The sequence below is a fragment of the Schistocerca cancellata genome, chromosome 3 (genome assembly GCF_023864275.1).
Source record: "Schistocerca cancellata isolate TAMUIC-IGC-003103 chromosome 3, iqSchCanc2.1, whole genome shotgun sequence".
Lineage (NCBI taxonomy): Eukaryota > Metazoa > Arthropoda > Insecta > Orthoptera > Acrididae > Schistocerca > Schistocerca cancellata.
In genome coordinates, this window is record NC_064628.1 from 452599072 (window position 1) to 452624697 (window position 25626).

Below are 25626 nucleotides of genomic sequence, written 5' to 3' on the forward strand. Positions count from 1 at the left end.
ATTTGTATATAAAGCCTCAGCAGTACACTGTTGGATATCTTCTGACTGTTGAAACATCGAGTGTGTCCACATCGTAGCATCTCATCCATCATGAAGGGTAAGTGGAAATTCTGTTGTATTGTATGTGGGAAAGAGTTATTCTTCTGACGATAGTTTCTTTTTATGTATTTGTCACTTGAGTGTGTGCAAGACTTCTATTTTCACTAGTAGAAGGAGCACATCCAAAATGAACTGTGTAGGAAATATTTATCAGACAGTTGCCTATGGACAACTAATACTTATTTGGATAGAATGATCGAATAAAATTATAGGTAAATTACAAGTGAGAGCTTTGTGGCCTTTGAGTGTGTCTCGGACATATATTTGTCTCGTAAAATTGCACACAAAAAAGAGTACGTCGATGGCAGCTAGTCTGCGACTCATTGTACTTCTTGTGTGATTATATGTGATACTAATCCAATTTATTGCATTAGAATGAGGATAGGTTACGATGGAATATTAAGACAAAGGCGCTGATCACAATACTGTTAAATGAATGTTTTTCACAAATGCTAACAAACAGTACAGACCTGCTATTCAGAATGATAGCTCTCTTGACTTAGCAAAATGAAATTTCGTTAGGTACTTACTGTCGTGCTGTAGATATGTATTATTTTACAATATGCCTCACATATTTTACGTTATTCACTAATAATTATAGCAGAAGCCGTGACGTTGTTGAACACACGTTCAGTTATCGTTGCACCACATCATAGAAACAACACAAAGTAGCTGAAACACGTATAAGTAAGAAACAATAATATTGAGTCAACGGGATGATACACGCGATTTTTAACATTTAGTGTAACCGATTCATAAAGCGATAAGAAAGTCATGCGACAAATTTAAAAAAAAGAATAAGTTGTGAATAGGGACAACCACGACAGAAAAAAATTCGAAATGGAGCTGGACATCTTATTAAAGGAAAATTTCCCTTTAAGTAACATTCCCAAGCTGTCTCTCATCTTCTACTGTAATTATGGAGTTGAGACAGTATTACGACATATTACCACCTGGTACGCAGTCAGTATTTCTGAAAGCAATGTAAGCATGTAATCCGATGGATACAAGGATGAATAGCAAACTGCATGACTATCGCCTCAGCTAATATTGCCTTGTTGACAGGATAGTGACACTTGCCCAGCCAGGTGAGCCGAGAGCGCTAACGCGCTGCCTCCTGGACTTGGGTAGGCGCGCCGGCCTCGGATCGTATCCGCCCGCCGGATTAACTAGGAGGGTCGGTGTGCCGCCCAGCCTGGATGTGGTTTTTAGGCGGTTCTCCACATCCCTCCAGGTGAATACCGGGCTGGTCCCTTTGTCCCCGCCTCAGTTACACGACTCACAGACATTTGAAACACATCCGCACTTTTCCATGATTTACGCTGGATGCAGAAGATGGGGTACTCCGATTCCGTCCCGGGGGGAATGGGGTGGCGGCAGGAAGGACATCCGGCCAAATCCGATTTAACCAAGCCAACCCCACGCAAAATGCGGAACAAAGGCGATAGCGATAAAATAGGATCGTGATACTTGTTTAAGTTAGCCGCTGTGAAATATACTTTTATCAATCCCTGTATCACAATTTTGAGTACAGCTACTTGTTTATGTACTCAGACTCATTTAGTTGGTTATCTTTACTTTTACTGGCTGATTTCTCTTTGCAAACTTGTGCATTCTACAGTGGCGACAGTCCACATCTGACTACCCTTTCTGTTCCAGTGTTGGCTTCTCTCCTGGCTGTGTGCGTGCTGGTAGCCGTGGTGTCGGCGGCCCCCAACTGCCCGCAGTACGACAGCTCCACGCCCGTCTTCTTCCCTGACGAGAACGACAGCAGCAGCTTCTACGAGTGCAGCAACGGCAGGTCCGTCCACATGGCCTGCCCCACTGGCACCGTCTGGAACTCCAACATCAACACCTGCGACTGGCCCCAGGCCAGGAAGTAGAAGGCACCGGACGATCGGCTCTCTCTCGTTCCACATTACTTGGCATGATGATGAAAATGTACTCCTATAAGCTTCACAATGTTCTACAATGTAACAGTTGATTTTGAATAATCGACAATGAACCAAAAATCATTCATTTTTATTATGAAATAATACTGCAAAATCCTACTACAGTGCAATGTATTCAAAAATCTCATGAATAGTTGAGGGGGATTGAAACAAGGTAGTGATGGGAGTTAAAAAGCCTATTACGACCTTCACCGAAGAAAGTGATGAAATACTTTGCTCTCATTCAGAAGGCTGACGGTTGAAGTAGCTCTCCCCCTATACCTATTTTGTGTGGTTTGTCCAAATCGCTGTTTTCTTTCCTTACGTAAGGATGCAGCCAGATATATTTCTGTTTCTCGCCCAATTCAAAGTCGTGGTCTGACAATATCGTCGTTGACAGGATGTTAAACACCGGTCCTCCATGCTTCCTTCTGTGTTTCTTGGTGTATCACAGATTTTATAAAAAATTATGTATGTTTGTGTATGTTTGTGTGTGCGTGCGCGCGCGCGTGCGTGTGTGTGTGTGTGTGTCCCACATCTCCTCCTAAACTACTGGACAGATTTAAAGAAAACGTGGTACGTGTATCACAGTGTGGAAATAAATCACCGTGTTGGTTGGAACCACCTATACACCCCTTATGTTTGGTGTGAGAAAGAAATGTAGCCCGCGACCCGTGAAACCCAGACTTTATTCATCCAGTATTTCAGAATGAGAGCTTTTAGTGACTTGTAACAATCTTTAATTGTAGTTCCGGACATTTAGGGAACTTTTCTGGCTGACATCACTACAAAATGATTGAAGGAAACAAGTTTATCGCTTGCTACAGTTGCTGTTCATGGACAGAGCGTGATGTTTTAATGAATTACTTCTTTAGTGCAACTGTATTCACGACACATTTTGTAGACTGTATCCACTGTATGTAACTGCAAAACTGTGTCATTGAACTACACTTAGTTCAGGAAAGAGGACTTCATAAACACTGCGATGCGTCAAAACCGACGCATCATGCATGACGTTCAAATGTATTACTTTTTTCGTATTAAAACTATTCGCTACACATTTCGCAGACCGTGTACACGTATGCTACGGAATGTACCTACAGAATTATATTATTGTATGATACATAGCTCTGGAGACATGACGTCATACACATGTAGCTGCATGGAACGAAAATGCAGGTTGAAATTCGCTGTAGGTACAACGGAACTACGTGTACAAATACGTGTGAAATGTGTTAAATGTATGTGAACTACATGTCACATGTGTATATGTGCTCACAGTCACAGATAAAAGTTTCCTCCTAAATTCATGGATCGATTTCAACCAAACATGGTGCACATACTACTTACTATCTGTGCGGTTTAAACAGTAACCTGCTAGTGGCATAAGGATGGTAACGTGGAGATCGAAGAGGGTAGGAGGAAATTGACAGACAGAGAGTAGGAAGGACAGGATGAGCACAGATATGAGTAGGAGAAGATAGACAGAGAGAAGGGGAGGGGTAAATGGACAGAAAGGAAGAATAGGAGATGGACACAGAAATGAGAAGGAGGAAAGGGACAAAGATATGGAAGAAGAGGATATTGCAGAGACAGGCGCTGGGAGGAAATATACAGAGAAAGGAAAGAGGCGGAGACGGGCGGAGGAAGGCGGATGAGGAGGTGGAGAGAGAGTGTGGGAGGAGTAGATAGGTAGAGAAAGGATGAGGAAGAGATGGAGGAGTGAATGTGGAGGAGGCGATGGACGGAGGTAGGGCGTTAGGAGGATGTAGGGAGGAGGAGGAGATTGACTTAGAGGGTGAGGTCGAGATGGACAGAGGAGAAAAAAAGCAGAAACTCAACCCCTAAGGGGTTCACATACTGGATGATTTTCTAATGAATATAATTCATTATGAAAGCATTTTTAAAGTTTACAGTTTTTGGAAATTGAGCCACTAAGGGGGTGAACTGTTTCATAAAAGGTATTTCACTGCAAAAGCATTTTTAAAGTAAAATTGGTATTCGACTTCTGAGCTGGAAATAAAAGAGAGATGCTCATGTGTTCTGTGGAGCTCAATCGCTTCAGGATGTGAAATAGAGGATGAGAAGATTAATGATATTATTTTATTATGAAAACATTTTCAAATCTAAATCCATGAAATTTTTCGTTATATTAAAAAATGTTTAAAACTGAAGCTATGAAAATTTGTACTTCACTTCACAGTTAAATAAAAGAAATATATGTTAGAGGATGACAGTTTCTATCGAAATGTCACCACAAGAACCCAAAATGTATGTTGAACAAAACCCATGGACTCCAACTACCAGAATTGCTGTCTCGTTAGAAGCACATTCGGTAAGACCATCCTACTACGGTCTTATTTAGCACGAAAAGTTTAGAATGCGATGCGATTTGTGAACAGCATAAAAATTCGATTAAAAAAATCTGTGCAGACCACGCAGTCTGCCAGAGTATATCAGTGGGTGCCAAGCTAGTGTTGTATACAATCTGTCCCTCCCTGTAGCTTATTCCTATTTTTCTTAGAATCTGGAACATCTTGCACCATTTTACTTTGTCGAACGCTTTTTGCAGGTCAACAATAACTACTAACGAATCCTCCTTTTCCAAGTCTTGCTTTGACTATCAGTTACCTCCTCAGATCTAATTTCCGGTGTCCTCACATTTTCGAAAGCCAAACTGATCGTCATATAACAGATCGTCAGTTTTCCTTCCGTTATTCGTGTCAGTGCCTTGAATGTATGAGCCTTTAAGGGACCTGTAAAAACGTCTCCTTGCTGTGTTTGCGAGTGCTTGGAAGATTTTTTCGCGATAATATCCCTCCAGACTCATAGATCTTACACACCGAATTAAATGGTCGCCTGGTTGACACTTCCCCCAACGACCTTAAAAGATTCCGATGAATGTTATTGGTTCCTTCTGTCTCACTTGATCTCAAGACTTCGAGAGATCTGTTAAATTCTGGCACAGACCTGTCTTCCATATCGATGCCCATTTCTTCCATAGTTAAGTCATCAGCCTATTCCTCCCTCTCATAGAGGCCTTCAGTGTGGTCTTTCTAAGTTTCCGTTCCCTCCTCTGTGCTTAGCAGTGGTATTTCCAACCCACTTTCAATCTTGACGTTCTCGTTTCTATAACTATTTCTTTATCGATTTCTGCACATATTTCTACTGTTATTTCCATTTAGTTTCCCTACACTGTATGTCATTCCTAAGTGAGAATGCAGGCTTTCTCGGCGAATCTCGATGATAAAGTCTTATTGGGTTGACAGCAGAGTCAATGTGTTGTTTACCAGCAACGTTTCAACAAGTTTCTTACTTGACATGTTCAACCTGTCAACCCTAGAAAATTTTATCGTCATTCCTAAGTGTCTTATATTTCTGTACCCCTTAACTTTCTTGATATGTTCGTACTTCCTTCTTTCGTAGATCAGTTGAAGTACTTCATCTGTCACCCAAAGTTTTTTCACAGTTACCTTTCTTGTACTTATGTTTGACTGCCCCACTTCTGTAATTATCGATTTTTGAGGTGCCCACTCCTCATCGGGTGAACTGCCTGCTGTGGTACATAACCGCAGAACTATAGACTCAAATAACTTCAAATGAATCTCTTCATTCCACCGTATTTCAGTATCCCACTACTCTAGACACTGATTCTTCATGGTGGGTAAGCCTACTCTTCATCGCTATGAAATTGTGATCCAAATCTATATCTGATGCTGGGTAAACCTTACAGTAGAACATCTGATCTGGCAATCTCTTTCTGAACATAGTGTAATCACTCAGGTATCTACCTGTATCTCTAAGCCTTCTCCAAGGACACTTCTTCCACGTGTAATTTGTGAACACTGTTTTAGCCAGTTGTCATTTTTATAACTACCAAGCTCATATTGTGCCATGACTCTTTCTTCTATTCCATCCCTTACAACAGCATTCCAGTCACCCTTGATGATAACGTCATCATCTCCTTTTACACTGAAGCGCCAAAGAAACTGGTATAGGCATGTGTATTCAAATACAGAGATATGTAAACAGGCAGAATACGGCGCTGCGGTAAAAAATGGTTCAAATGGCTCTGAGCACTTAACTTCTGAGGTCATCAGTCCCCTAGAACATAGAACTACTTAAACCTAACTAACCTAAGGACATCACGCACATCCATGCCCGAGGCAGGATATATATATATATATATATATAGAGAGAGAGAGAGAGAGTAGTTGAGTAGTTGTTAGGTCGGTTACTGCTGCTACAATGGTTGGTTATCATTGGTTATCAAGATTTAAGTGAGTTTGAACGTGGTGTTATAGTCGGCGCACAAGCGATGGGGCACAGCAATTCCGAGGTAGAGATGAAGTGGCGATTTTCCCGTACGACATTTCACGAGTGTACCGTGAATATCACGAATCCGGTAAAATATCCAGTCACCGACATCGCTGCTGCCGGAAGAAGATCCTGCAAGAACGGGTCGAATGACAACTGAAAAGAATCATACAACGTGACAGAAGCGTAATCCTTCCGCAAATTGCCGCAGATTTCAATGCTGGGCCGTCAACAAATGTCACCTTGCGAACCATTCAACGAAACATCATTGATAAGGGCTTTCGGAGCCGAAATCTCACTCGTGTACCCTTGACGACTGTACAATACAAAGCTTTACTCCTACCTTGGGCCCGAGAACACCGACGTTGGACTGTTGATAAGTGGAAACATGTCGCCAGGCCAGACGAGTCTCATTTCAAATTGTATCGAGTGGATGGACGTGTACGGGTGTGGAAAAAACCTCATGAATCCACGAGCCCTGCATGTCAGCGGGGGATTGTTCATGCTCATGGAGGCTCTGTAATGGTGTGGGGCGTGTAAAGTTGGACTGACATGGGACCTCTGATACGTCTGGATATGACTCTGACAGGTGACACATACGTAAGCATCCTGTCTGATCACTTGCATCCATTCATGCCAATTGTGCCTTCCGACAGAGTTGGGCAACCCACACGCCCAGAATTCCTACAGAGTGGCTCCTGGAATACTCTTCTGAGTTGAAACACTTCCGCTGGTCACCAAACTCCCCAAACATGAAGATTATTGAGCATATCTGGGATGCATTATTACGTGTTGTTCAGAAGAAATCTCCACCCCCTCGTACTCTTAGGAATCTATGGAAAGCTCTGCAGGATACGTGGTGTGGGTTTCCTCCAGCACTACTTCAGACATTAGTCAAGTCCATGGCAAGTCGTGTTGCACGGGGCCCCTACACGATATTAAGCAGGTGTTCCAGTGTCTTTGGCTCTTCAGTGTATAAGAGCCAATCAAATGAAAACGAAAGAGACAGAAAAAAATTAAGTGTTTGCTATTTGAAAAGTAATCACCATAACTGTGAGACCAAATGGTCAGTGCCCTCATGGAAAAACGTTAACGACTGGCTACAGAACCACAACTGTACCCACAGCGCACCTCTTAGTCTGAAGCAAATTGACTGCCACACATGTCTTTCTTTGCCACTCTAAAAATATGGAAATCTCAAACGGAGAGATTGAGACTGGGTGGAGAATGTGTAGGGGCTTTCCAGTAAAAGTTCTACAGCCTACTCAAAACAACCTTGGCAACATATGGACATATGACAACTACAAAGGAATACAGCTATCAATACGCTCAATCTCCTAATTCAACTGTACAGATTCCATGTGAAGAAAGCTTTTGTATTTTAAGAAACCTGTGGATTCCATAATACCACTACAAATTAATCCTTCTTATATTTACAGACGGAAAACACCTTATTTGCTAACACAAGGACGAAAAATAAATATACACTAGAAAATGAGTCATACTAGATCATTTCACTGACAGATATTTATTTACAATGCAAGACACCAGTCATGTCTCGAGTGACTGTTCATTTACAATATGGTTTCACATCCTCATATGGACATAGTCCTTTGATTTTTCTTCAGTCAGGAAAGCTTTGTCACTACAAACGTGTTGGATAATTTCATATCAACGAGTCTGTATCAATTCCCAATCCTTATTTTGTTGATTATAAGAGAAGATTTAAGATGATCATGAACCAGATCTGTGTCACAGCGTTACATTGTGGGTTAGAGTGAAATTTTGTAATCGAAATACGATCTTCTTTGATGTGGTTTTATGAGTGAGTTTATCAATGTTCATCTGACTTTATCCACATGGTATTGTATATTACACTCCTGGAAATGGAAAAAAGAACACATTGACACCGGTGTGTCAGACCCACCATACTTGCTCCGGACACTGCGAGAGGGCTGTACAAGCAATGATCACACGCACGGCACAGCGGACACACCAGGAACCGCGGTGTTGGCCGTCGAATGGCGCTAGCTGCGCAGCATTTGTGCACCGCCGCCGTCAGTGTCAGCCAGTTTGCCGTGGCATACGGAGCTCCATCGCAGTCTTTAACACTGGTAGCATGCCGCGACAGCGTGGACGTGAACCGTATGTGCAGTTGACGGACTTTGAGCGAGGGCGTATAGTGGGCATGCGGGAGGCCGGGTGGACGTACCGCCGAATTGCTCAACACGTGGGGCGTGAGGTCTCCACAGTACATCGATGTTGTCGCCAGTGGTCGGCGGAAGGTGCACGTGCCCGTCGACCTGGGACCGGACCGCAGCGACGCACGGATGCACGCCAAGACCGTAGGATCCTACGCAGTGCCGTAGGGGACCGCACCGCCACTTCCCAGCAAATTAGGGACACTGTTGCTCCTGGGGTATCGGCGAGGACCATTCGCAACCGTCTCTATGAAGCTGGGCTACGGTCCCGCACACCGTTAGGCCGTCTTCCGCTCACGCCCCAACATCGTGCAGCCCGCCTCCAGTGGTGTCGCGACAGGCGTGAATGGAGGGACGAATGGAGACGTATCGTCTTCAGCGATGAGAGTCGCTTCTGCCTTGGTGCCAATGATGGTCGTATGCGTGTTTGGCGCCGTGCAGGTGAGCGCCACAATCAGGACTGCATACGACCGAGGCACACAGGGCCAACACCCGGCATCATGGTGTGGGGAGCGATCTCCTACACTGGCCGTACACCACTGGTGATCGTCGAGGGGACACTGAATAGTGCACGGTACATCCAAACCGTCATCGAACCCATCGTTCTACCATTCCTAGACCGGCAAGGGAACTTGCTGTTCCAACAGGACAATGCACGTCCGCATGTATCCCGTGCTCTAGAAGGTGTAAGTCAACTACCCTGGCCAGCAAGATCTCCGGATCTGTCCCTCATTGAGCATGTTTGGGACTGGATGAAGCGTCGTCTCACGCGGTCTGCACGTCCAGCACGAACGCTGGTCCAACTGAGGCGCCAGGTGGAAATGGCATGGCAAGCCGTTCCACAGGACTACATCCAGCATCTCTACGATCGTCTCCATGGGAGAATAGCAGCCTGCATTGCTGCGAAAGGTGGATATACACTGTACTAGTGCCGACATTGTGCATGCTCTGTTGCCTGTGTCTATGTGCCTGTGGTTCTGTCAGTGTGATCATGTGATGTATCTGACCCCAGGAATGTGTCAATAAAGTTTCCCCTTCCTGGGACAATGAATTCACGGTGTTCTTATTTCAATTTCCAGGAGTGTATATTGTATATTGTATTATATGTCATTTCAGCTTTCTAACGGGTTTTCACCATTCATCGCTTTCGAAACCATCAAACAACGACTGACTTAAAGTGAAAATTGTTATTGTATTAGCCAACTCACTAGTTTCATTTCAGATATTCTATCCATATTGGTTCGTACACAGCCGCACCATGGATCCCAATAGTACGTGGTACTTGCTGGAATTAAGGGAAACGTGGGAGGTAGGACCCACCAAGAACATATAAACTGTGTTTTACAGATAATCGAAGCATTTAATCATAAAATTTTCCTTAACAAAATGAACAAATTTGCAAAATTTTTTTGACCTTAAGCCTTAAGTTGAATAATATTTTCATCTTTGGAAAAGAAATCTGAAGTGCTGTATTGGAAAACAGCAAGTAATATGACAATGATTATAAGACGGCATTTAATCATAAAATTTTCCTTAACAAAATGAACAAAGTTGCAAAATTTTTTTGACCTTAAGCCTTAAGTTGAATAATATTTTCATCTTTGGAAAAGAAATCTGAAGTGCTGTATTGGAAAACAGCAAGTAATATGACAATGATTATAAGACGGCCGGGCCGGCCGTGGTGGCCGAGTGGTTCTAGGCGCTACAGTCTGGAACAGCGCGACTGCTACGGTCGCAGGTCCGAATCCTGCCTCCGGCATGGATTTGTGTGATGTTCTTAGGTTAGTTAGGTTTGAGTAGTTCTAAATTCTAGGGGACTGATGACCTCAGAAGTTAAGTCCCATAGTGCTCAGAGCCATTTGAACCATAAGACGGCCGGACCTGCAGCCCGTCCGTTATCGGGTGGAGCAGTTGTCTATACTACCGCGCTGGACACAGTCTGTCTTATTAAATGCCCTTCTTTATCAGCAAGAAGTTCCATGGATCCACGGTGCGTCGCAGCGGTTACTGAGTGCTGTCGATGAAAGCAAGGTAGAAGAGGGCAGCCAGGGCACGAGCGGTCGTCCGACAAGAATGTTGCCAACCAACCGACGGGATGACGGCCTTCTGCTTGTAGTCGACGTTGACCCCTGTGAAGTACTGTGGTATCTTCGCTCTGCGCAGGCCCTCCTTGCGCAGGTCGTGGCTTCGGCCGCTCAGACCTCGTGATCACCTCTTGTCGCGACGCTACCGCCAATTCCCAAACTTCGTGCCTCCCTCTCGGGCCAGCGAACCTCGTACATATATCGACAAGCAAAGACTTTCTAAGGACACAAACGACTGATACCAACTTTTCCTCATAGATATTGGCCAAGGGGCCTCAAGAGAGATAGTCGATACTACATTTGAGCCAGTGGTGCCAGACAGAACAGTCCACTAATTCAATGGCGCCACGGCTCATTCTCATTCCAGATATTCTATCCACCTTGTTTTGTACAGTCCTTGATACATACTTGCACACAAATCCAGACAGACTACAGAAACAGTGCCTAATTGGCTTCGCTTCTGGATGACTCTTAGAAAGGAACAACTGGATATTATTATCCAATTGTTCCTTAGAAACTCTCGTTGGAAATATTTACTGAATACATTACATCATGCTACGACGTAGCTGACTCCAGTCTTTGTTTATAGTAAATGTCCATAAATGGTTCAAATATATCTGAGCACTGTGGGACATCTACATCTACAACTCCATCTACATGACTACTCTGCAATTCACATTTAAGTACTTGGCAGAGGGTTCGTCGAACCACAATCATACTATCTCTCTACCATTCCACTCCCGAACTGCGCGCGGGAAAAACGAACACCTAAACCTTTCTGTTCGAGCTCTGATTTCTCTTATTTTATTTTGATGATCATTCCTACCTAAGTAGGTTGGGCTCAACAAAATATTTTCGCATTCGGAAGACAAAGTTGGTGACTGAAATTTCGTAAATAGATCTCGCCGCGACGAAAAACGTCTTGCTGTAGTGACTTCCATCCCAATTCGCGTATCATATCTGCCACACTCTCTCCCCTACTACGTGATAATACAAAACGAGCTGCCCTTTTTTGCACCCTTTCGATGTCCTCCGTCAATCCCACCTGGTAAGGATCCCACACCGCGCAGCAATATTCTAACAGAGGACGAACGAGTGTAGTGTAAGCTGTCTCTTTAGTGGACTTGTTGCATCTTCAAAGTGTCCTGCCAATGAAACGCAACCTTTGGCTCGCCTTCCCCACAATATTATCTATGTGGTCTTTCCAACTGAAGTTGTTCGTAATTTTAACACCCAGGTACTTAGTTGAACTGACAGCCCTGAGAATTGTACTATTTATCGAGTAATCGAATTCCAACGGATTTCTTTTGGAACTCATGTGGATCACCTCACACTTTTCGTTATTTAGCGTCAACTGCCACCTGCCACACCATACAGCAATCTTTTCTAAATCGCTTTGCAACTGATACTGGTCTTCGGATGACCTCACTAGACGGTAAATTACAGCATCATCTGCGAACAACCTAAGAGAACTGCTCAGATTGTCACCCAGGTCATTTATATATATCAGGAACAGTAGAGGTCCCAGGACGTTTCCCTGGGGAACACCTGATATCACTTCAGTTTTACTCGATGATTTGCCGTCTATTACTACGAACTGCGACCTTCCTGACAGGAAATAACGAATCCAGTCGCACAACTGAGACGATACCGCATAGGCCCGCAGCTTGATTAGAAGTCGCTTGTGAGGAACGGTGTCAAAAGCTTTCCGGAAATCTAGAAATACGGAATCAACTTGAGATCCCCTGTCGATAGCGGCCATTACTTCGTGCGAATAAAGAGCTAGCAGCGTTGCACAAGAACGATGTTTTCTGAAACCATGCTGATTACGTATCAATAGATCGTTCCCTTCGAGGTGATTCATAATGTTTGAATACAGTATATGCTCCAAAACCCAACTGCAAACCGACGTCAATGATATAGGTCTGTAGTTAGATGGATTACTCGTACTACTCTTCTTAAACACTGGTGCGACCTGCGCAATTTTCCAATCTGTAGGTACTGATCTATCGGTGAGCGAGCGGTTGTATATGAGTGCTAAGTATCAGCGTAATCTGGAAGGAACCTAATCGGTATACAATCTGGACCTGAAGACTTGCCCGTATCATCTGAGGTAATCATTCCCCCAGAACTTAGAACTACTTAAACCTAAATAACCTAAGGACATCACACACATCCATGCCCGAGGCAGGATTCGAACATGCGACCCTAGCGGTCACGCTGATCCGTACTGAAGCGCCTAGAACCATTCGGCCGCAGCGGCCGGCCTATCCATAAATGATGGCGGAAAGTTGTAGTAATTTTTTTTTTAACAATAATGCTTTCAGATGGTTCAACGACTTCCCAAAGTGAGATCTGAATTATCTCTTTTGCAATGGCCAGTCTTTTTACCCACTAGAGGATAGTAGAATGAGCAGTTGGTGAGCCACTTCTACTTCATACTCACAACAATTAATTGTTCGTGGGTTTTCTTCAAAAATCTCTCTGAAATGTGGCAGGACATTCTACAGATCGAGTATCCGTTGGTCATTAATATGATTTGTTTCATATAGTTTATCTTCAATGACTGTTATTTAGTTCAATAACACTGTAAGCATCTAAGATTGTAAGCCACATTGGGTTCAGGTTCTGTCACCACCAGCTACACTCATGGCTGTCAGCTAAAGCTAATAAATTTACCTACACAGTACAACCACTAAACTGTAAAACAAATGTTCCTCCAGAAAATACCATAGACCTTTTCTCTGCTCGGAAATTAACACCTGTTATACCGTCAGTCACCAAGTCGTCGACAGTGATGACGGCGTGACACACTACTTGCTCTTTCAGATTTTCTTGTAGTTGGGTCTGTAGCTTTACAGCCCAACCTCACATAGCCACGACGCTTAATATTCTGCGCCGCTGACAGGTGATGTTGATACCTTCCTTCAGAAATTCATCTAAATAGGATGGTCGAGATCAGCGGCAAACTGCGCCCGAATAAATAACCGCCAATGTATCAATTCCTTCACTTTTCATTGTGAACCGATGGCTCGTCATTGAGCCGAACCACAGACAGCTTTCGTGCATATTTTGCAAGTTGTCCTTCAGGTCTGTCCGATTCTGTAGCTGTGTGGTCAGCGTGGCTGACTGAGATGTGGAGGACCCAGAATTGACCACTGGTACTTCCAAGGCTTTTTGGTTGATGGGGACTAATAAAGGATGCACTCAACTTCGTGAGACCAATTGAGGAGCTACTCGAACGGTTCCAAAGTCAAGAATCCTTGACAAAGATGGGGAGAGGGTATGCTGATTGCGTGCCCCTCCAGACTACATCCAATGACGCCATTAGCAGAAGATGACATGGTAGTCGGTGGGAACCGACTGGTCCGTCTAGAGCCAGAGCTCGGAACTTTACTGCCCCTCATGTTCAGGACATAGTTGTAGTGTAACATGCGGATTTCTAAATCTGCGCCACTCAATTCCCTTTGGTCAGTACACTGGGGTTATCTTGTTTGGTCGGTATCAGCTTTCTTATACTTCGTGTTCATTGGGTCCATCCAAACAACGATTTTTACTGATGTCTGTGGTTTTGTATATGGCGTGGTAATGCTCGTTTCATTTATTTTTTCACCACCCATTGTCTGACCATCGTGAGTTCCGTTCGATATTATCTGCATTATATTGCTACTCGTGAAGTGTGCTTTCATGTGTCCGAGGCACCTGTAGGTCTCTCGACCTCTCATGTGAACTTTGATTGTTTGTTCATGTAGCCTAGATTGTTGTCATATGATGCATGAACGTTATTAACGACACAACGTCTACAGTCTCCCATAAATCGATTGTATTAATCTTGAAACACTTTGTATTACTTCAAAACTTTTGAAAGTAAAGACGCAGAAATCCTTATCTACTGTTGTACGTGCCGTGATTCAGTATCCCTTTGTGTAGTGTTAGGTGGTGGCCATTTGTCAAGTATTTGGTCAAAAGAGCTCTTTCGAAATCATCTTTAACTGGACGCTTCTCTGAAGCTTCGATGGCTCACGATGTGGATGAACCCTAGATGTATGCTGCTGCAAACTTAGCATGCTGTATGTCATTCCAGCTATTTGGAATGACCCCTAAAAATATTGTAATGGACGCATGGTGTGGATTTCATATTATGTCGTCCCAACTAAATACCGTGAGTTGCCATAGTCGGAGCGTGATTCTGTCTATGATACTAATAGAAAAATATGGTATAGCTCCCACAACATGTTATTCGTGGGCTGTCCCAATATAATTTTGTTCATTAGTGGCAATAGCATTTATATGGTTATTTCTGTTAAACTTGCCACGTGTGCAAGAAGTGCTATCCCATCGAAAATAGACGAGTAAGCGTCCTACAATTTTATATAATTTTTTAATACTGTTGCCTCATAGTGCACGGATTTCATTGCTTTGCTGATGCTTTCACCTTCGTCGTACTGGCCAGTACCAGCTTCATATAATTGTTCTGCCAGGACGTCAGTAACACATACTCTCGTACCTGTTACATGGTTTTGGCACGCTGTTCCCACTTCGCTGCTAATTTGCATAGTCTGATCCTGCTACAGTTTTGAATTATGTTCGTTTTGTGTTTGCTGTAGAGTAGATATTCTGTCATGAGTTGTTTCGATTATTTGTTTATTTTTTCACACGGTCCAAGTGGATGTCTTCCTTCTCGTCCCAGAAACTTGTTTAGCACATTCCCCATCAATATGTTTCACTGTCTTGTCTGCAATGTTATTCATTCTTTGACATATTTTTTGAAAATTTTTAAATATATTATGGTTACTCGTTAGGTAAGCGGCTTAGCACAGCTATAATTTTGTCGATCAGTCTATTTTTGGGTCCATGCTATTTATTCTGCAATTTGGTTTTGTTAATTACTCATTTGGTTTTCTTCTTTTGCCATATAGATAACAACACCTAAAATCGAATCAAATTGAGACAGGTATCTGACAATTTGTCTTCAGTAATGTGCACAGCTACGCTTTTATGCATGTCTTTAGGTTTTGTAGTCTATCTTCCCTTTTCATCCGACCTACAACCAGTTCTAATACGTAAATCTATTTCGCTTTCAGAGCACGTCTCAGACTGTGAAAATTGATAACAACCTCTCTAATTAAAATTACCCACCTGTTTCACTTGAATTCATTTGAACTTTCCTTAAATGCAAAATGTGTAAAACAGTTACTGACCAAATTACAGAAATAGAGTTATGTTCATCAGTGGAACGTACACGTCATGTTCACAATTGAAACTGCGAAAATTCATTTAAGCAACAAAATATAATGAACCAGTTGACTACAGCTAACTAAATTGCGCACGACGTTACTACCGCTAATTTATAACTTCTACAGTGACGTCTCAGTGCAGAATTTGCTGCTACAAAGAACAAGATAAGAATAAATTTTTTTTTCAAGCTGCGTTCAATATCCGACGGATATAGTTTTCGGTTTTTAATCCTTCCATCTGAATTTCGTTTCTCTGCATCTCGCCCGGATCCGTGTGGTTCGTGTAACAAAATATGCAAGAATCAATTAGTTATATGAGAAATACCTGAACTTGGTTAATTCAAATAACAAAATCCATCCTATTGCCTCTTACAAATTTCACAAATAGCTATAGGTTCTTTCACTGAGATCATCAGTTATTGTATTCCTTCAATTTCTATTGTTATTTTTTATCATTTTTAACCTTCTGATATTTTATCTGCCTTATTTATCCCATATAAATTATACAGTTATGAACGATGTAGCCTCTTACTGGGGACTAGGAAAAAACTATATGAACAAAATATTTGTTGGGTTCTCTTCAGATATAGTTCTGCAAAAATACAATTGTTTTGTATTAACACGTGGGTGTACTGAAAAGTAATGCCTCCGGATTTTTTATGTGATAACCCTTAATGTTTCTTAAATAAAACAAACTTTATTAACATCCAACATCCTATACTTCTAATCTACATATTTATTTTTCAACTTAGTCGCTGTGGTGACAAACATGTTTCTCTCAGCGACAGGCCAGTTTCTTGATACCATCGCTGTAGAAAGTTTGACTTTGTTGACAGAGATAGAGCCACAATATCACCTCTGCTTGTAGCCCTTCACCACTTCAAAGTGAAGTCCTCCAAGTATATTTTAAGTTTTGGAAACAGATGAAAATCGGAAGCGTCCAAGTCGGGACTATATGGAGGATAACCGATGACAGTGAACCCAATGTGCTGGATTGTTGCAGATGTCGCAGCGCTCGTGTGTAGTCAGGAATTATCATACTGAAGCAGAGGGTGCCCTATCTGTGGATGAACTCTTAAAATTCGAACCTCGGTTGCAGCATGTTGTTTCTCATTCACTAACATAATTACGTTACACATTGCTTAGTTTCACGCTATTATTCGGAACCGCCTGGCGGCATAGGGCTGCAAATATGTAGACATGAAGAATAAAGACGTAAGATGTTAATAACGTTCGCGTTATTTAAAGATCTGTAAGGTTTCTGTCATAAAAAATTCGCAGGCATTACTTTCCAGCACGGCCTCGTAATACAGAGAAGACACAGGATAACTTTTCAAATTACGTAAGTGTTTCTATTTTCATTGGTTGATAAAACTGTTCCGTGTATGCACTTGGATTTACATACATTTCTTCTCTTATCGTAATGTTTAATATGCCTTTGTATTCATATGTATTATTGTTAATCGCGGATATCTGATAATGACAGACTAGTTAACAAAAGAAAAGGCAGATTGCTTTCAGTTACGAACATGATCTAGATTTGCTGGCATCGTCGGTGTCTTTGAAGAGAGAGGCATAGAGAGTGGTGTGAGTTCTTCTCCAGTCATATTACAGCATGTTTTTCCTGGTGGTGAAACTCATGTTGCCTACACGTAACCACGTTTTCAGTGCATGAATTACGTTCTCATCTTTTTCTATATGTGTTCCTCATAGAGCACCGATAAGAGACCCAAGCAGGTGAAAGTCCGAGACAGAGGGTCTAAGTGATAGGATGGACAGGGTAGTGATGTCCAACCTAGTTGTGTGATGTTTTCCCGGATAACGTGTGTGTGGGCACGCGTTGTAGTGTTGGAACATTGTTACTTTTTAATCTACTACAAATGAAAGTAACTGGGTAGACAGCACGTTTGACTACCTCGTAAGGGTTTATAGACATCTGTAATTTGTGCGTGAATGTGCCAGCAAAAGAAACTATTCCAATCATAAAATAAAACTTATTAACGTATTAAAATATGAGCAGTGCACAAACATTTGAACTCTTAGCACTTTAACAATATTTTTATGTTTCAATTATTTTGCTTTTAAGGCAAATATTTATCAGCAGAAGAAGGACCGCGCGACAGCTGACAGCCTACGTGGCATAATGGCAGCAATTTTAATCAGTGAGCTTGAGAACAGTTCTTGAGAAACGTAATAACTTAAAACAGAAAACGGTTTATGTACACGATGCTATTCTCCTCTTTAAACACAATGAGGAATGTATTACTTTGCATAAACTATGCGAAACGTTTTTCTTGAACCAAAATGTGAGAAATGGACTTCATTATAATGAGAAAGTAAAGTAAACATGTCATCGACAGGTACAGAAACCAACATGCACCAACGTTATCACAAATGCCTATTCATGTCATTTTCAAAGCTGCATTAGAGTACTTTTCAAATTCTCTGCCTTATCGTTAGTACTCCTTCCTTTACAACAAAGTAAAATAAGGAAGGAACTAGATATACGGAAATTAATCGTTCTAACGAAGGGTTGTAAAACACCTAAGAAAATTTTAAGAGGATCCCAATGAACGATGAATGACACTTCGCGATTTGGAGATACAGAAACAAAATATAATGCTACCACATATAATGGCAAAATTTCACAAAAAATGACAAATGCTCTAAAAAAATCAAACGTTAGATTACATTTTAAAATAAATAAAATTTCGGGATTTTTCTTAGCCAATAAACTGGACCTAAAAGTGATACACTATCAGGTACATACAGAAATAACTGCAGTGGTTGTGATCGGCATTGCGTAAATTATATAGGTTGTTTATTTAAGACAGTTTTTAAAGAGCGTATACAGGGTTAGTCAAAAAGAACTGTACAACTTTACAATGATACTGGAATTTATTGAGATAACTTAAAGAATCGGTAGATGTGTCTATTCTTAGGAAACAACCTCAAGTTTGATTCATATAGTGCATCCGTACACCATTCCACCACCAAGAGTGCAAGCATAATGCACAGTTAAAATGGATGAAACTCCCTCGCAGATTAAAACTGTGCCGGACCGAGACTCGAACTCGGGACCTTTGCTTTTCGCTGGAGAAATACTGTGGAGTTTGGATGATAGGAGACAAGGTACTGGCGGAAGTAGGGCTGTGAGGAAGGGTCGCGAGTCGTGATTGAGTAGCTCAAGTTGTAGAGCTCTTCCCCGAGAAAGGCAAAGGTCCCGTGTTCGAGTCTCGGTCTGGCACAGTTTTAATCTGCCGGGAAATTTCATATCAGCGTACACTACGCTGTAGAGAGAAAACTTCATTCCAGTTAAGATGGATACTTTCACTGTGGCGGAGTGTGCTCACTGTATGTTCTGGTTTGGTGAAACAAACTCTGTAACAACTACTCGGCGTAAATTTCTCACCGAATGCGCTAAAGAACCTCAAAGCAGGCCTACGATTTACTCTTGGTACAAGAACTTTGTTGAGACGTGTTGATCAATGCGACATGATAAATCACCAGTTGCTGGCCGGAGTGGCGGTGCGGTTCAAGGCGCTACAGTCTAGAACCGAGCGACCGCTACGGTCGCAAGTTCGAATCCTGCCTCGGACATGGATGTGTGTGATGTCCTTAGGTTAGTTAGGTTTAATTAGTTCTAAGCTTTAGGCAACTGATGACCTCAGAAGTTAAGTCGCATAGTGCTCAGAGCCATTTGAACCAAATCACCAGTTACTTGTGGAGGGTCAATCACATGGCCACATCGCTCCCCAGACTTAACGCCACTGGATTTGTTTTCCGGGGTTTCGTTAGAAACAGTGTGTAATTTTTCCTCCTACTAAACAACTTAGCCGATCTGAAAAATCGATTTACTGCGACGAGTGTGTCATAAACTGATAACAGATGGGATGTTTATCGCATCACAAATCGTAGTCACATTGAACACTTTTATGTGAAACTTGAGGTTGTTAGCTACAAAAGACACGTCTACCAATTCTGTAAGTTATCTCAATAAATTTCTGCATCATTTAAAAGTTTTAAATTCCTTTTTACTCAAACTATAAATTCACAGATAAAACGACCTTTAGTAGGTAGATTCCTAAAGCTAAATATTCCACGACAGACATAAAACAGAACTTGTATGTTTTATGTACAGCAACCAATGGAAGCCAACTCATTGTTCTAGAGGGAATGGAAATTTTAAGTAGCAAAAATTACTCGCCCAGTGAGGTCAGTTAGAATTATAATTTTAAAGAAGGGTTATATCTAAATAACAAATATTTTGACGATACACGTCGAATTGTGGTGAATTGGAATCCGGAAACAAGAGGGTTACGTGGCTTCCTGGCTCTTACAACACCAAAACGACAGACAGATGTTTTCCTCACGGCCGGTCTACACTCCTTAGTGGCAAATCAGCGACTGAGAAATACTACAGGAAGACAGAGCACGCCAGCAGGAAGTGACCCGTGTTGGCTGCAATGATCTGGTCGGCCCTTTTCTACTTAACACCCCATAAATTCTATGTATACTTTTTGAAATTAATCACACAATTCACTGATGTAGGCCTCTAATTACGTATCTATTATCAGTTGACAGTATGCTCTTGTACAAGACTATTAACCTTCTCAGTGCTTTTCCTACTTTTTGATTATCTAGTATTTCATTCTTGTGTGACCTTCAGTTAGCTTTCTGAGATTCATTTTTTTTATGTGTCAAATTTTGTTTTATGTGATAAAGTTAATAAAGGAACTGTGACATCTAGCGTGTCGGTATTAACTTCTTAAAAGTATCAGCACAGAATACACAACAGTTTTAATGAACATCACGGCGTTTGGCTACGTTTAACGAGTTACTCCCCATAACCAAGTTTTCATGGTAAGTGCAGCATATGAAGTATGTAACTTCTATAGTTGACGTTCAGTGCAGTTTTCCGTCTGGTGTAAATCTAAAGATTGTCGCTTGATCAGTCAACAATGGTCATACTGCATAGATTTGCCATCAACCCAATCTTAATTTTATATTCAATATGTTTTTCGACTTCCGTTTGAAGATTTCCGCGAACAAGCGTCGTGTCTTAAGACAAGGACAACGAAATAGTTCGGAATAATTTTGCTGTCGTGTACTGAAGTGAATAACAAAAGGTACTGAATATAGCTGTCAAGCGTGTATTTGAAAAGCATATCGAATCAACAATTTTGATTTCGGAACCGTCATGACGCGACAGATTTATCTTTGACAGTTCCTGAAAGTTAATCGAGTTTTAGGAAACGCCCTTAATGTATCGTAGCACGGCGGTCTTTTTTGTCATCCACATTGATATGAGGTTGTTTATCTGTCGCAGCGTGTATATAAAGCCTCAGTGAAGCACTGTTGGGTATCTTCTTACTGTTAAAGACGCCCAGAGTGACTTGTGTCCCAACTATCATGAAGGGTAAGTGAAAGTTATGTTGTATTTTAAATTAAAAAAAAAAATCTTGTGGCGATAGTCTCCTGTAAAGTATTTGTCATCTGCATGTGCGCAAGACAAAATGCACATTGCTAGCCAGTTGTCTAGTAAACATTTGTCATGCAATGGCCTATGAACTACTGATAGTTACCTGGCAAGAATGAGCGAATCTCGGGTAACAGTTAAGAAATTACAAGTGAGTCTGAGATGATGTCCATGACATGAGCATACACTTGGCCCGTAAGGATAAATGGGAGTCCTTTGTCGTCTCTGTATCTCAGACATATATTTAACACGTGAAATTACATACAAAAATTAGTACATCGATGACTGCTTGTTTACCAGTCATTAGACTTCGTGCGTGATTGTGTTATATTAATAACATTTATTGTATTAGGAAGGGGCTATGTTACCTCCTATTTCCATGACAAAAACGCAGATCACATTATTTTGAACAGATTCAGTTTTTAGGTATGTAACCAGAAAGTATTCAGGACGACATTTATTTGGTCGTAGCGTGATGACATTTCAACTTCCTGGTGAATCTTTCACTCCATGAGGTTTGCCAACCCAGCGTCACCAGGAGCATCTCGGAAGATGTCTAGTGCTGCTCTCGCGAGACATCAGGAAAAGTTTTTTCAACAACGACCATACAGGCTGGAAGATTCATCAGCAATGATGACATTCAGTCACGAAAGACTTCATTGTTCGAAGGCGCTGACAATTGAAATGTGAATATATATTATTTAGCAATATGCCTTTCTTATGTTACGTTTCTGAATAGTAGTGGAAGCAGAAGCCATTAGGTTGTTGGGGTACAAAGTGTCATCATTGCACCACATCATAAAAAATATAATCTAGTTGAAATGGCGATATGTAAGGAAAAGAGATAAGATAATCAGAGACATGGCATATGTGACGTTCAACATTTAGTGTCACTAGGGTTTTGTGACCAAGAAGTCATCGTACCACAAATTAAAAAAAAAGCAAATTAAGTTAAAGTGTATTTGGACAATTACTCCAGAAAAGGTTTGGAAATCCTGCTGAAGGTCTCATTAAAAGGAAATTTCCCTTCAGGCAACACTCTCAAGCCAATCTCTTTGGCTATGGAGTTCGAACTGAATGTTACGAGAAACTAGGAAGTCAGTATTCTTGAAACCAATGGAAACATGAAAGGCGATGCGTACTACAATAAACCCAAAAACTGTATGACCATCTCCTCAGTTAATACTGCCTTGGTGTTAGGATCATGATACTTACATAAATGTAGCCACTGTGGAAAACTTTGTTGTTGTGGTCTTCAGTCGAAAGACTGGTTTGACGCAGCCCTCCAAGCTACTGTATCCTGTGCAAGCCCCTTCACCTCCGAATACTGCAGCGTACATCCTTCTGAATCTGCTTACTGTACTTATCTCTTGGTCTGCTACAATTCCCCCCGCCTTCCCCCCCCCCCCCCCACACACACACACTTCCATCTAGTTGTAAGCTTGTGATCCATTTATGTCTCAGAAAGTGCCCTCTCAACCAATTCCTTCTTTTGGTCAAGTTGTGCCACAAAATTTCTTGGCTCCCCAGTTCTATTCAGTTCGTCCTCGTTAGTTATGTGATCTACCTATCTCATATTCAAAATTTTCTGTAGCGCAACATGTTCAATGATTCTATTCTCTTCTCGTCTAAAATGTTTATCGTACATGTATCATCAGTCCTTGTAGCGCAACATGAGCACCGCTATTTGTTTACGTTCCCCGCGCTATTTAGTCACTTGTTTTTACTTTTCCTAACTGATTTTTCTCTGCAAACATGTGCATCCCACTGTGACGACAGTCCAGACCTGACTACCCTTTCTGTTCCAGTGCTGGCTTCTCTCCTGGCTGTCTGCGTGCTGGCAGCCGTGGTGTCGGCGGCCCCCAACTGCCCACAGTACGACGGCTCCACGCCCGTCTTCTTCCCTGACGAGAACGACAGCAGCAGCTTCTACGAGTGCAGCAACGGCAGGTCTGTCCACATGGCCTGCCCCACTGGCACCGTCTGGAACTCCAACATCAACACCTGCGACTGGCCACAGTCCAGGAAGTAGAAGGCACCGGATGACTTGATCTCTGAGATTTGATACAATATGACACGAACCTAAAAATGAATTAAAGCAGATTTCACATTGTTCTCTAAGGTAATAATTGACTTAAAATAAAAAGAAAAAAGCAAAACAAAATGATTCGTTGTTATTGTGTAAGAAGAATGTTGAATAATCCTACAATGCAAGATATTAAAAAATATCTTGATTAATTGATGATACTGAAAGAAGTTAGTGAACGGGAGGCAAAGCGCCGATTATGTTCTTCGCCGAACGTGGGGATAGAATATTAGGCTCCCATTCAGGAGGATAATGATTGAAGTCATTCTCTAGTCTTCCAGACTGAAATTTTGTGCGGGGCCCCATAATACCCGCGATAATTCCTTACGTAAGGATGCAACCAGCTTTATCTCCCGTTCTTGACAAATTCTAAATAGAAATATGATACTGAACCATCCAAACATCCTTCCTCCAGTGTGTTTTATTGAGTCGATAATACTCTTTACTTTGTGATTTGACGGGTAATGATGCAAGTGCGATCTCTTCTTATTGGGGGAGGGTGGGTGGGGTGGTGGGGGGGTGAGTGAAGGGGTGGTCGGGTGAAGCACAAAGATGAATGTTTTAAAGAAATTTGAAAGATCGTTAGCAGATGAATACGGTGATGTAACACATGTCAATGTTCACGAGAAAGCGACCAAAACTGTGAAAAAATTTTAGTAGCTCTTCACTTACTACACAGTACTGAAATTTCAGTTTCTGAATATTATCTTCAAATTCCACTCCTAAGTGTGACACAACTGGCGAAAGACTGCACGGGGCGATGCCGATTTCTTTTTGTGTATTTCCTCATCTGATTTAACCCTGCAGTTTTATCCAACCACAATGCAGGGAATGTTTGTATGATACACTAAAAGTTCTTTGGAATTGCATCACTGCCACTGCCACTGTGTCCTCTGCTTTATCTGTTTGTTTACAAGTGTTTGAAGGCGAGTAAATTCTAAGAAAGTTGTATGAAGATTATTGCAGTCTGCAGCGTGCTTCAATCCAATAAGGGATTTAAAAAGGTTAGGAAGTGTCATTCTTATCGAAGTCATAAAGACAACTTGAAAACGAGATCATTAACAATGAATGAAGACCTCTCATCAAGCAAGAAAAGAAGGGTTTGGAAGAGGAGAACTGCTGCAGGTGACATTATTACTACTCAGTTTTAAAGTCAGATTAACCCAAGAAGACAATGTAAGGTATAATACAAACAGAGTCAAAACTTTGATTCAGGTTTTGCACAACTTACATTTTGGAAACTTTATTTACCTTTTCCTCACGAACGACTGTCATTATACAGGGTGGTCCATTGACAGTGACCGGGCCAAATAGCTCACGAAATAGGCATCAAACGAAAAAACTACAAAGAACGAAACTCGTCTAGCTTGAAGAGGGAAACCAGATCGTGCTATGGTTGGCCCGCTAGATGGCGCTGCTGTAGGTCAAACGGATATCAACTGCGTTTTTTAAACAGGAACCCCCATTTTTATGACATATTCGTGTAGTACGTAAAGAAATATGAATGTTTTAGTTGGACCACTTTTTTCGTTTTGTGATAGATGGCGCTGTAATAGTCATAAACGTATAACTACGTGGTATCACGTAACTTTCCGCCAGTCCGGACGGTATTTGCTTCGTGATACATTACCAGTATTAAAATGGACCGATTACCAATTGCGGAAAACGTCGATATTGTGTTGCTGTATGCCTATTGTGATCAAAATGCCAAACGGGCGTTGCTATGTATGCTGCTCGGTATCCTGGACGACATTATCCAAGTGTCCGGACCATTCGCTGGATAGTTACGTTATTTAAGGAAACAGGAAGTGTTCAGCCACATGTGAAACAAATGATGATGCCCAAGTAGGTGTTTTAGCTGCTGTCGCGGCTAATCCTCACATCAGTAGCAGACAAACTGCGCGAGAATCGGGAATCTCAAAAACGTCGGTGTTGAAAATGCTACATCAATATGGATTGCACCCGTACCATATTTCTATTCACCAAGAATCGCATGGCGACGGCTTTGAACGTCGATTACAGTTCTGCCACTGGGCACAAGAGAAATTACTGCACGATTATAGATTTTTTGCACGCGTTCTATTTAGCGACGAAGCGTCATTCACCAACAGCCGTAACGTAAACCGACATAATATGCACTATTGGGCAACGGAAAATCCACGATGGCTGCGACAAGTGGAACATCAGCGACC

General features: G+C 41.8%; 2 protein-coding genes across 2 annotated transcripts in view; both read left to right on the plus strand.

Annotated features, from left to right (window-relative positions):
* The first annotated feature begins 37 nt into the window (after positions 1 to 37).
* Positions 38 to 23512, plus strand: LOC126175219 (peritrophin-1-like). The gene is made up of 3 exons (XM_049921849.1): positions 38 to 97; positions 1759 to 1985; positions 23384 to 23512. The coding sequence occupies exons 1-2, from the start codon at positions 91 to 93 to the stop codon at positions 1980 to 1982; spliced, it is 231 nt and encodes a 76-aa protein (XP_049777806.1). The 5' UTR covers positions 38 to 90; the 3' UTR covers positions 1983 to 1985; positions 23384 to 23512.
* Positions 21240 to 25626, plus strand: part of LOC126175218 (peritrophin-1-like) — a 76073-nt gene continuing 71686 nt past the window's right edge. Inside the window, exons 1-2 of the mRNA XM_049921848.1 lie at positions 21240 to 21288; positions 23157 to 23298. Coding sequence (XP_049777805.1) covers positions 21282 to 21288; positions 23157 to 23298 — 149 coding nt within the window. The 5' untranslated portion in view covers positions 21240 to 21281. The remainder of the gene's footprint in view (positions 21289 to 23156; positions 23299 to 25626) is intronic.